Source organism: Lissotriton helveticus, chromosome 7 (genome assembly GCF_964261635.1).
Source record: "Lissotriton helveticus chromosome 7, aLisHel1.1, whole genome shotgun sequence".
NCBI lineage: Eukaryota > Metazoa > Chordata > Amphibia > Caudata > Salamandridae > Lissotriton > Lissotriton helveticus.
In genome coordinates, this window is record NC_136068.1 from 1,768,921,923 (window position 1) to 1,768,935,542 (window position 13,620).

At 51.9% G+C, this 13,620-nt stretch overlaps 1 protein-coding gene across 3 annotated transcripts in view; it reads left to right on the plus strand.

Moving 5' to 3' along the window:
• The window catches only part of LOC144770748 (protein BTG3-like), a 75,110-nt gene that overhangs the window by 41,516 nt on the left and 19,974 nt on the right, over window positions 1–13,620 (plus strand). The window contains exon 1 of one of the 3 annotated variants that reach the window (XM_078655493.1): window positions 10,721–10,819. The exons of 1 other annotated variant lie outside the window; for it this stretch is intronic. In XM_078655493.1, the coding sequence (XP_078511619.1) occupies window positions 10,782–10,819 (38 nt within the window). In that variant the 5' untranslated portion in view covers window positions 10,721–10,781. Of the gene's footprint in view, window positions 1–10,720; window positions 10,820–11,028; window positions 11,134–13,620 lie in introns of those variants that run through there. One more of the 3 variants, XM_078655495.1, reaches the window with a different exon arrangement.

Here is a 13,620-nt window from a genome sequence, read left to right on the forward strand (position 1 = left end):
GTTCTTCATGTCCTTGACCCCATGTCAAGTTCAAAGTTCACTGTAGCGTGCCCTGAGAACGGCATCCCGGTTGAGGCTTTTGTTCTAGGCGCTGAGTTCCCGAAGGGTTAAAAAGACGGGTGCCCTGAGGCGAGCCCGCGGCGCCCCTCTACTCGGACTGATGTTTACATTTCAGCATAAATAGAAATGTTCCCGTGCATGTTCCAGAGTTCACCTCGGCTTCAAGGATTGCACCAACAGTACAGAATCACTTGTGAAAACAAACACCCGCCCGGGGAGTGACGCGCTGTCCTTGTTTTCTTTCAGAAGCGCGCGCATTCCGTATGACTCCCTCTGCATGAGACCTGCCTGGCTCGAGGTCGCACAAGAGTGAGGTAGGGTCTGAAGGGATGGACTCTACCCTGCCCTAGCAACCCGTCAGAAGCCCAAGCCTAATATGACTGACTGACTCCACCCCTGACCCATCATCCTTCAGATGTGCCCTGTCCTGGCATCTTTTCAGAGGGCCAGGCCTAATGTGACTGACTCCACCCCTGACCTATCATCCTTCAAATGTGCCCTGTCCTGGCATCCTTTCAGAGGGCCAGGCCTAACGTGACTGACTCCACCCCTGACCTATCATCTTCAGATGTGCTTAGTCCTGGCATCCTTCAGAGGGCCAGGCCTAATGTGACTGACTCCACCCCTGACCTATCATCCTTCAGATGTGCTCAGTCCTGGCATCCTTTCAGAGGGCCAGGCCTAATGTGACTGACTCCACCCCTGACCCATCATCCTTCAGATGTGCTCAGTCCTGGCATCCTTTCATAGGGCCAGGCCTAATGTGACTGACTCCACCCCTGACCTATCATCCTTCAGATGTGCCCTGTCAGCATCCTATCACAGGTCCAAGCCTAATGTGACTGACTCCACCCCTGACCTATCATCCTTCAGATGTGTTCAGTCCTGGCATCTTTTCAGAGGGCCAGGCCTAACGTGACTGACTCCACCCCTGACCTATCATCCTTCAGATGTGCTCAGTCCTGGCATCCTTTCAGAGGGCCAGGCCTAACGTGACTGACTCCACCCCTGACCCATCATCCTTCAGATGTGCTCAGTCCTAGCATCCTATCACAGGTCCAAGGCTAACGTGACTGACACCGCCCCTGACCTATCAACATTCAAAAGTGCCCTGTCCTGGCATCCTTTCAGAGGGCCAGGCCTAACGTGACTGACTCCACCCCTGACCCATCATCCTTCAGATGTGCTCAGTCCTGGCATCCTTCAGAGGGCCAGGCCTAACGTGACTGACTCCACCCCTGACCTATCATCTTCAGATGTGCTCAGTCCTACCATTCTTTCGGAGGTCCAAGCCTAAAGTGACTGACTCCAACCCTGACCTATCATTCTTCAGATGTGCTCAGTCCTGGCATCCTTTCAGAGGGCCAGGCCTAACGTGACTGACTCCACCCCTGACCCATCATCCTTCAGATGTGCTCAGTCCTGGCATCCTTCAGAGGGCCAGGCCTAACGTGACTGACTCCACCCCTGACCTATCATCTTCAGATGTGCTCAGTCCTACCATTCTTTCGGAGGTCCAAGCCTAAAGTGACTGACTCCAACCCTGACCTATCATTCTTCAGATGTGCTCAGTCCTGGCATCCTTTCAGAGGGCCAGGCCTAACGTGACTGACTCCACCCCTGACCCATCATCCTTCAGATGTGCTCAGTCCTGGCAACCTTCAGAGGGCCGGCCTAACGTGACTGAGTCCACCCCTGACCTATCATCCTTCAGATGTGCTCAGTCCTGGCATCCTTCAGAGGGCCAGGCCTAACGTGACTGACTCCACCCCTGACCTATCATCCTTCAGATGTGCTCAGTCCTGGCATCTTTTCAGAGGGCCAGGCCTAACGTGACTGACTCCACCCCTGACCCATCATCCTTCAGATGTGCTCAGTCCTAGCATCCTATCACAGGTCCAAGGCTAACGTGACTGACACCGCCCCTGACCTATCAACCTTCAAAAGTGCCCTGTCCTGGCATCCTTTCAGAGGGCCAGGCCTAACGTGACTGACTCCACCCCTGACCCATCATCCTTCAGATGTGCTCAGTCCTGGCATCCTTCAGAGGGCCGGCCTAACGTGACTGAGTCCACCCCTGACCCATCATCCTTCAGATGTGCTCAGTCCTGGCATCCTTCAGAGGGCCGACCTAATGTGACTGACTCCACCCCTGACCTATCATTCTTCAGATGTGCTCAGTCCTGGCATCCTTTCAGAGGGCCAGGCCTAACGTGACTGACTCCACCCCTGACCCATCATCCTTCAGATGTGCTCAGTCCTGGAATCCTTCAGAGGGCCGGCCTAACGTGACTGAGTCCACCCCTGACCTATCATCCTTCAGATGTGCTCAGTCCTGGCATCCTTTCAGAGGGCCAGGCCTAATGTGACTGACTCCACCCCTGACCCATCATCCTTCAGATGTGCTCAGTCCTGGCATCCTTTCATAGGGCCAGGCCTAATGTGACTGACTCCACCCCTGACCTATCATCCTTCAGATGTGCTCTGTCAGCATCCTATCACAGGTCCAAGCCTAATGTGACTGACTCCACCCCTGACCTATCATCCTTCAGATGTGCTCAGTCCTGGCATCTTTTCAGAGGGCCAGGCCTAACGTGACTGACTCCACCCCTGACCTATCATCCTTCAAATGTGCCCTGTCCTGGCATCCTTTCAGAGGGCCAGGCCTAACGTGACTGACTCCACCCCTGACCTATCATCTTCAGATGTGCTTAGTCCTGGCATCCTTCAGAGGGCCAGGCCTAATGTGACTGACTCCACCCCTGACCCATCATCCTTCAGATGTGCTCAGTCCTGGAATCCTTCAGAGGGCCGGCCTAACGTGACTGAGTCCACCCCTGACCTATCATCCTTCAGATGTGCTCAGTCCTGGCATCCTTTCAGAGGGCCAGGCCTAATGTGACTGACTCCACCCCTGACCCATCATCCTTCAGATGTGCTCAGTCCTGGCATCCTTTCATAGGGCCAGGCCTAATGTGACTGACTCCACCCCTGACCTATCATCCTTCAGATGTGCTCTGTCAGCATCCTATCACAGGTCCAAGCCTAATGTGACTGACTCCACCCCTGACCTATCATCCTTCAGATGTGCTCAGTCCTGGCATCTTTTCAGAGGGCCAGGCCTAACGTGACTGACTCCACCCCTGACCTATCATCCTTCAAATGTGCCCTGTCCTGGCATCCTTTCAGAGGGCCAGGCCTAACGTGACTGACTCCACCCCTGACCTATCATCTTCAGATGTGCTTAGTCCTGGCATCCTTCAGAGGGCCAGGCCTAATGTGACTGACTCCACCCCTGACCTATCATCCTTCAGATGTGCCCTGTCAGCATCCTATCACAGGTCCAAGCCTAATGTGACTGACTCCACCCCTGACCTATCATCCTTCAGATGTGCTCAGTCCTGGCATCCTTTCAGAGGGCCAGGCCTAACGTGACTGACTCCACCCCTGACCCATCATCCTTCAGATGTGCTCAGTCCTGGCATCCTTCAGAGGGCCAGGCCTAACGTGACTGACTCCACCCCTGACCTATCATCTTCAGATGTGCTCAGTCCTACCATTCTTTCGGAGGTCCAAGCCTAAAGTGACTGACTCCAACCCTGACCTATCATCCTTCAGATGTGCTCAGTCCTGGCATCCTTTCAGTGGGCCAGGCCTAACGTGACTGACTCCACCCCTGACCTATCATCCTTCAGATGTGCTCAGTCCTGGCATCCTTCAGAGGGCCAGGCCTAACGTGACTGACTCCACCCCTGACCTATCATCCTTCAGATGTGCTCAGTCCTGGCATCTTTTCAGAGGGCCAGGCCTAACGTGACTGACTCCACCCCTGACCCATCATCCTTCAGATGTGCTCAGTCCTAGCATCCTATCACAGGTCCAAGGCTAACGTGACTGACACCGCCCCTGACCTATCAACCTTCAAAAGTGCCCTGTCCTGGCATCCTTTCAGAGGGCCAGGCCTAACGTGACTGACTCCACCCCTGACCCATCATCCTTCAGATGTGTTCAGTCCTGGCATCCTTCAGAGGGCCAGGCCTAACGTGACTGACTCCACCCCTGACCTATCATCTTCAGATGTGCTCAGTCCTACCATTCTTTCGGAGGTCCAAGCCTAAAGTGACTGACTCCAACCCTGACCTATCATTCTTCAGATGTGCTCAGTCCTGGCATCCTTTCAGAGGGCCAGGCCTAACGTGACTGACTCCACCCCTGACCCATCATCCTTCAGATGTGTTCAGTCCTGGCATCCTTCAGAGGGCCGGCCTAACGTGACTGAGTCCACCCCTGACCTATCATCCTTCAGATGTGCCCTGTCCTGGCATCCTTCAGAGGGCCGGCCTAACGTGACTGACTCCACCCCTGACCCATCATCCTTCAGATGTGCTCAGTCCTGGCATCCTTCAGAGGGCCGGCCTAATGTGACTGACTCCACCCCTGACCTATCATCCTTCAGATGTGCTCAGTCCTGGCATCCTTTCATAGGGCCGGCCTAACGTGACTGAGTCCACCCCTGACCTATCATTCTTCAGATGTGCTCAGTCCTGGCATCCTTTCAGAGGGCCAGGCCTAACGTGACTGACTCCACCCCTGACCCATCATCCTTCAGATGTGCTCAGTCCTGGCATCCTTCAGAGGGCCAGGCCTAATTTGACTGACTCCACCCCTGACCTATCATCCTTAGGATGTGCCCTGTCAGCATCCTATCACAGGTCCAAGCCTAATGTGACTGACTCCACCCCTGACCCATCATCCTTCAGATGTGCCCTGTCAGCATCCTATCACAGGTCCAAGCCTAATGTGACTGACTCCACCCCTGACCCATCATCCTTCAAATGTGCTCAGTCCTGGCATCCTTTCAGAGGGCCAGGCCTAACGTGACTGAGTCCACCCCTGACCTATCATCCTTCAGATGTGCTCAGTCCTGGCATCCTTCAGAGGGCCAGGCCTAATGTGACAGTCTCTAATCTTTGGATGTGCCCAGTTCTTCCAGCCTTCGAGAGGCTCGTCCCTTCCTGGGATTCTCTCAACACACACACACACACACAACACAGGTTCTATTCCTGGCTGCGAGGGTGGGGCCTGGCAGCACGAGGCAGGGGAGTTTCTGTTTATATTGCAACAACAAATAAATCATGTTCCTTTTGCCAGGAAATATTGGATTAGAGAACATGTGACAGAGGGCGCTCCAAAGTAAACAGAAGGAACTTCATGGTGTCTCTGTTCCATTACTTTAATAGATTTATTTAATAATTAGACATACAATAACCAACAAATAAATATATTCATGAAAACCCGATTATGCAATACGGAAAAACAAACAATGACACTATGAACGAAAAGAAATAGTAACAAAACAGGTGGGAAAAAAAACAAAACAATATCACAAATACCTTGAGTGCGCAGGTAAATGATGAATCAATACAACAGAATCAAAATCTAATGTATACAACAAAAAGTGTGGTATATACAATATATGAAAATAAGTGTGAACTCATCGATAGTAAGTATACCAATCCAATCCAATCCAATCCAATAATTCTTTATTTCGGTCATTTAGACCATAAAAGATACAAAACATATTCACATTTAAAACATAAATATTATAAAAACACATTACATAAAATTACTTCCCATTTTAATCCAGGCACAAGTGAGGGTTAAAAAACAGTTCATGACATTGTCCGTACTTTCAATAGTTTTTTCCTTATCTGCCACATGGCCGTTAGAAATTTAGCAACTGCAAAAACTATATGGGGCAGAGTGCTAGTTTTCAGTATTCTGTACGCATACAGGTGACTCCTAAATCCCAAGTTCCTGCATAACGGCACCAACCAGTATTTTCTGGGTCTGTTGTATGCTGGGCAGAAAAACAAGAGATGGATATCATCTTCATCTTGGATGTTACAGCCTGGACAGGTTTTGTCATCCCCCTTTAGCCATTTACAAGTAAAGGTTTTAATGGGCAATGTGCCTAATCTCCATTGTATAAACAATTTTCGTGACAAAATGGGAAAAATAATATCCATAAAACCTTCAAATTTGTAGGAATTTTTGGATTCCAGAAAGCGATCGGTTAGGGTGCCGTTATTCGGCGCAGAGACCAAAAGTGCTAGTCTTTCCTCCTTGTAAATTTGCACCAGTTTTTTTCGGGAAACCCTTTGGCAGCCTTGTGCAGGATCATCCCACAACTCAGATAATTTCAAACGATACAATTCTTTCTTCACAAAGGCCAGCCAAGGGATTCTATCACAATGATTCAGGTTCAAAACATGAATGAGGTCTTGCCTATAGTGCACGAGTTCACTAGTGGACCAGAGCCTATGCCAGAACCTTAATGGCTTTGACTCAAGATCCTCAGCAATAGAGGGGAGTCCCATATCTAGTCTTAGGGGGAACAGCGGTGTGCCTCGGGGGAGGGCCATAAGGCGTCTAAGGAAATTATTCTCCACTCTGGCAAGTTCTTGCCCTGCTTTGTAGCCCCAAAGTTCACTCCCATAGGTTGAGGCCGCCTTTGCTTGGGTTTTGTACAGTTCTACAGCCGGGCTGACGGGTTTAAAGGTAGAGGTGTTTACAACCTTCAAAATTGCGCCAGATAATTGGGACAGCTTTAGCCGGGATCTCACTATCTGGGGGTCCCAGGATAAATAGTAAGTATACATTCTGAGTCACCTTACATTTAGAAAATGGCCTCATATATAATCAACGAGATGTGAATAGTCATTTACCTTGTAAATCAATCTTTCAAGCCAAGATTGAAGCGCTCTGCTGGTGTCTGTACAAGGAAGGGAAGCAGGCGCTTCCAGGTGCCACTGACCAGCCAATGGCACCCCACTGTGGCAGCGAGGACTCCCCTTTTGTAACCTTCCAGTGAAGTCACAATAGGGCCATCGAAAACGCATGTATTTATTCGTGATTTTATTTAACACCTTCTAGAGCAGTGCCATGCTGGTGGGGGGGATGTCATGGGTCCGAGTGATAGGAAGAGAATGGGCCCTTGGCCCCAGGTTTGGTGGTGAAGAAGCCCGGACTGGGTGCAGTGGGTCCTGGTGTCCCTAGGCCCTGGTGCACCATTGATAGCGCTACCCCATGGCCAGCATGGGTAACAGCATGAAGGCAGTGCAGATAAAGGTGGCACTGCCAAGGTAGAGAGGACATGGCAGCTCCTTGTAAACGTTCTGCGGGAGGGGTTGGTACCGAAATCTGGGCAGGTGGGGTTCCCACTCAAGGCTTGAGTGTTTGGGGGTTCGAGAAGGGGGGGTTCTGAGCCCTGCCGCAGGTGGTCAGTTTCTGGTCCTGATGTTACTGAATTACAAAATGTGTGATTTTATGCACAATGCAGTCTAACTCCAATATGATCCTGGCTTCAGTGAGACCCACTTGTGGGAGAGCAGGGCTGGGGTGATCTGGCCAGACCTCCTTGTTCATCACACCCCCTTGGGGGCAGCCTGCAAGGGGGCGGGGGGCATGATACCAGTCTGTAGACTGGAATTTAAAGGGGTGCCAATCAGTGATGCCCTCCACGCGACTGTTTAGTCAAACAACCACATGCAGGGTACGTGAGGTGGATGTGGGGGTCACCTGTTCTACCAGGCATTATTGGGCTCGTCCCCACTCCGGCCTAAACAGAGCCCTCCGGAGACACTGGGTGGCAGCTTCATGTCTCAGCAATTTCTGGGGTGCCCAACATTGGTGACCTAGAGGGTGAGTCTCACATTGGTGACCTTGGGGTGGGGCCGACATTGTTGACCTTGGGGTGGGGCCGACATTGGTGACCTTGGGGTGGGGCTGACATTGGTGACCTTGGGGGTGATTCCGACATTGGTGACCTTGGGGGTAAGTCCGACATTGGTGACCTTGGGGTGAGCCGGACATTGCTGACCTTGGGGGTGAGTCCAACATTGTTGACCTTGGGGTGAGCCGGACATTGCTGACCTTGGGGGCGAGTCCGAAATTGGTGCCCTTGGGGGTGAGGCCGAAATTGGTGACCTTGGGGTGAGCCCGACATTGGTGCCCTTAGGGGTGAGGCCGACATTGGTGACCTTGGGGGTAAGTCGACATTGATGACCTTCGGGTGAGCCGGACATTGGTGTTCTTGCGGGTGAGCCCGACATTGGTGCCCTTGAGGGGGAGGCCGATATTGGTGACCTTGTGGGTGATTCCTACATTCGTGACCTTGGAGGTAAGTGGTAAGTCTGACATTGGTGACCTTGGGGGTAAGTCCGACATTGGTGACCTTCTGGTGAGGCCGACATTGGTGACCATGGGAATAAGTCCGACATTGGTGACCTTCGGGTGAGGCAAACATTGCTGACCTTTGGATGAGGCCGACATTGCTGACCTTGGGGTGGGGCCGACATTGGTGACCTTGGGGGTGATTCCAACATTGCTGACCTTGGGGGTGAGGCCGACATTGGTGACCTTGGGGGTGAGGCCGACATTGGTGACCTTGGGGTGAGGCCGACATTGGTGACCTTGGTGGTGAGGCTGACATTGGTGACCTTGGGGGTGAGGCCGACATTGGTGACCTTCGGGTGAGGCCGACATTGGTGACTTTCGGGTGAGTACGACATAGGTGACCTTGGGGGTGAGGCCGACATTGGTGACTTTGGGGGTGAGTCCGACATTGGTGACCTTCGGGTAAGGTTGACATTGGTGACCTTGGGTGTGAGGCCGACATTGGTGACTTTGGGGGTGATTCCGACATTGGTGACCTTGGGGGTAAGTCCGACATTGGTGACCTTGGTGGTGAGGCTGACATTGGTGACCTTGGGGGTGAGGCCCACATTGGTGACCTTGGGGGTGAGGCCGACATTGGTGACCTTCGGGTGAGGCCGACATTGGTGACCTTCGGGTGAGTACGACATTGGTGACCTTGGGGGTGAGCTTGATATTGGTGCCCTTGGGGGTGAGGCTGACATTGGTGACCTTGGGGTGGGGCCGACATTTCTGACCTTGGGGGTGAGGCTGACATTGGTGACTTTGGGGGTAAGTCAGACATTGGTGCCCTTGAGAGTGAGGCCGACATCGGTGACCTTCGAGTGAGGCCGACATCGGTGACCTTCGAGTGAGGCCGACATTGGTGACCTTGGGGGTGAGTCCGACATTGGTGACCTTCGGGTAAGACCGACATTGGTGCCCTTCGGGTGAGGCCGACAATGGTGACCTTTGGGTGAGGCCGACATTGCTGACCTTGGGGGTAAGTCCGACATTGGTGACCTTCGGGTGAGGCCGACATTGGTGACCTTCAGGTGAGGCCGACATTGGTGACCATGGGAATAAGTCCGACATTGGTGACCTTCGGGTGAGGCCAACATTGCTGACCTTTGGATGAGGCCGACATTGCTGACCTTGGGTTGGGGCCGACATTGGTGACCTTGGGGGTGATTCCAACATTGCTGACCTTGGGAGTGAGGCCGACATTGGTGACCTTGGGGGTGAGGCCGACATTGGTGACCTTGGGGGTGAGGCCGACATTGGTGACCTTGGTGGTGAGGCTGACATTGGTGACCTTGGGGGGTGAGGCCGACATTGGTGACCTTGGGGGTGAGGCCGACATTGGTGACCTTGGGGGTGAGTCCGACATTGGTGACCTTCGGGTGAGGTTGACATTGGTGACCTTGGGTGTGAGGCCGACATTGGTGACCTTGGGGGTGATTCCGACATTGGTGACCTTGGGAGTAAGTCCGACATTGGTGACCTTGGTGGTGAGGCTGACATTGGTGACCTTGGGGGTGAGGCCGACATTGGTGACCTTCGGGTGAGGCCGACATTGGTGACCTTGGGGGTGATTCCGACATTGGTGACCTTGGGAGTAAGTCCGACATTGGTAACCTTGGGGGTAAGTCCGACATTGGTGACCTTCGGGTGAGGCCGACATTGGTGACCTTGGGGGTGAGTCCGACATTGGTGACCTTCGGGTGAGGTTGACATTGGTGACCTTGGGTGTGAGGCCGACATTGGTGACCTTGGGAGTGATTCCGACATTGGTGACCTTGGGAGTAAGTCCGACATTGGTGACCTTGGGGGTGAGTCCGACATTGGTGACCTTCGGGTGAGGCCGACATTGGTGACCTTGGGGTGAGTCCGACATTGGTGACCTTGGGGTGAGTCCGACATTGGTGACCTTGGGGTGAGTCTGACATTGGGGACCTTGGGGGTGAGGCCGACATTGGTGACCTTGGGGTGAGTCTGACATTGGGGACCTTGGGGTGAGTCTGACATTGGGGACCTTGGGGGTGAGGCCGACATTGGTGAACTTGGGGTGAGTCTGACATTGGTGACCTTGGGGTGAGTCTGACATTGGGGACCTCCATGAGAGAGTTTTTGTTCAAATGATCTAGGATTCTGACACCGCGAAGAGATGCCTTGGAAGCGGCTAGTGGAAGGCAGTCCTCAGCACAGCGCTACAAAAGTCTACTCACATTCGTGACAGGGGCACAGTGGACTAATGCAACATTGCAGGAACGTTGACGTATGCAATAATAAACATTTGGTATACAGCGCCAGACACAGCTGGGTGAAAAGTGAGCTTTGCGCAACGGCACAGCGGAGGAGGAAGAGGAGACAATTCAATTAAAGAGGACGGAAGAGTGAGAATAAGGGGTGGGAACAAGGAAACGTGTGAAATAGGGGTCAGTACGAAAGAGAAGATGTCGAAGAGCGTGCACAGGGCATCAGGTGAAGGCTCACAGAAGACGCGGTTGAAAGGAGGAGCACATATGAGACTCGAGGGAGAAGAACTTACTCAGAAGAAACGGTAAATGCCACGAATTGAGGAGGTTGGGTGAGGGTGGAAAAGCGGCCGGTTTCACCGGAAGACATCGACAACATTATGCGATAGTGATATTGGGGGGCGAAGAGAGAACCGGTTAGAGAATCGATCACTGGTGAAATGGGAGAAGAGGGCCAGAGTGAAGCCACCAGGAGCGTGTGAGATGGAAGAAAGGAGTGACTGGGACTAGTGGAGATAGGAATGGAAGACTAAAGAACGTAGACGAGAGTGGGCGGGAGCGGACAGACGCTCGCAGATGAAAGGAGGAGCAGAAACGAGGCGCAGCCGCTGAGCGATCGGTGAGATCAGTACCGTGGGTGCGAAGGTGGGGGCAGAGAGGAGAGAGAAGGGCGTGCAGTGTGGCGTGAGGGGGTCAGAAGTGCCCCCACCCACCCCTCTGTTCCTTTCGGTTCTCCCTGGGTTTCCCCTCGGTTGCACCAGTGCCTGGCGAGAAGTGATGCCGGCTGGGGGGCGGTGTCAGCGGGTTCCGCCCGTGACTCATGCTGCCCTTGCAGCCTCTTGCAGCACCCACGGCTTAATCACCGCTTCCCGGAACCCCCGACCCGAGGGTGGGCTGTGGACGCACAGTCCACCGGGGAGAGAGCGCTGAGAAGTGCGGTCCACCGCGTGGGTGTTTGTGTCTGGTGCAGTTCTGCCTGCCTGACCGCGCCTTGGCTTTGCACTCTGGGATTTGTAGTCAACTTATGTTGTCAAATACAAACTGTTCGTGTTGAAGTCTAAAAAATAAATTTAGAGCTGAGCCCTGAACCTGGCAATGTCAAATATGCATAGTGCAGGGAGGTGGGTGGGGGTCCCAGATGAATGGGGTTGGGCGGTAATTTCACGTTATATCACCCAGTTCGGCAAGGCTATAAACTTTGTTCCACGGCCTCAGCTTTTCAGTGTTCAGAAGTCAAGTACTTATTTTAGGTGTGAATAATGCTGTTTCAAAGCGTTTTGGCAAACAAAAAAAAACGATGACATAGCTAAGCAGGTTTATGCACCTCTGAGCAACCTAGGTTGCAAGTCTCACAAGGTGGCCTGATCCGTGCAGCCACCTGGGATTGGTGAAAGGAGTGCCACTGAATCAGATTGCAAGCCTTCGGTCACTCCATTACAGGGAAAACGGTTCCCATGTATCATTCTAATAATAAGAACGTGTTATATAGCGCTGCATAACGCACTCTGTCATTTCTAAGCACTGTAAATAAACACGTCACTATAACAGCCCTAGCAATAGACATGCTGCTTTACTTTTTTAACCTGGCACACTGTGAAAGGAATTGGTCCTTGAGTTAACAAGAATTGAGTTCGGCCCTCCCCCAGCGTCATCTCAACCGGTGTTACCGCTGGGGCAGAAATACAAGCCTTTCCCCTGCGCAAATATCACCAGATAAAGCATGACCGGATGTGTGCATGGGAAGCACCTCGAATTCCAAGGTGCTTGAGCTGAAGCTATGCTATTAGTGTGTTGATTCCATTCTAAAGTGCAGAGTTCAGAATGGGTGGTAATCATTTACGTCTCCGTTCCTTGGGCGGAATGTAGGACTTACCACGCACCTCCTGAAGAGACTGCAGATCATTCAGAACTCAGTGGCCAGACTCGCCCTCCCTAAACTGACCCACACCACCCCCCCTCCGAAACCTCCACTGGCTCCCCACCCAGAAGGGATGTCTATTCAAGATGCTGATCCACACATACAAGACACTGCCCAAACAAGGACCAGCCTACATCAACCACCGCCTGAACTTCCACCAACCCTCCAGACACCGGCGCTCTGCCTCCCTCTCCCATGCACACACCTCCCGCATCTGCCGGAGCAGGAATGGGGGACACTCCACCCTTCTCTTACCTAGCAGCAAAATACTAGAACTAGAAAAACGTCCCCCTTGACCTGCGGACCTCCTACTCTCTTATGGAATTCAGCAAAGGACCGAAGACCTGGCTGTTCCACTGACCTGAGCAGCTACGCTCTCAGCACCTGGATACCCTCGCGGGTTTGATTGATCGGCTTATGCCTGAATCAAAAGAGGCTATTGTGCCACCTACAATTCAGAGAAATGCTACTGACATATCCACTCTGACAGCAACTGGGCACAATTGTCCTGAAGAAGGCTGTATAAAAGATTCCCACCGAAACATAGCAGCAAGGTCTTTTTAGATTGTTCACTACAACCGACCTAATACTGGTGATTTTTATCCTGGGGTGTCTTTGTAGGAGGGTGGCAGCTGTAGGACCCTGGGATGAAAGAGATGAACATATGTGCTCAGATTAAAAGAGAAAGACAAAAATAGTTACTTAGAGATATAAACATGTTTTCATTCCATCTCTGAAATGTTCAATCTATTATCATCAAATGTGTAGTAAATAGCAAAAGAATGCAGTTTTGGAGCAGGTTTTTGTCACTGAAAGTTCCTGTTAAGAAGATAAGAAGAAAATAACGAAACTATTTAATGATTTTTGTACCCTGAAACTTAGGAGACAGTCAGATGTACACAGTAATGTTTCAGATTAAAGAATATTGACATGAAATATTGACATAGGCAACTTATATGTTTTCTGATGTAATATTGTTTAGGTCAGGGTTGGAGTGTGTCTCGTCTAAGATGTAACGCTCCTTTTGAATGGGGATATGGAGAGCTTATAACCTCTTTACGGTGTAATATTTTTAGGCCAGGGTTGAAGAGCTGTCCTCTGTCAGGTGTAATAATTGTTTACATCAGGGTTAAAGTGCTTGCCTCATCTAAAATGTAGCGCTTCATTCGAAGGGCGTTTTGTAGTGCA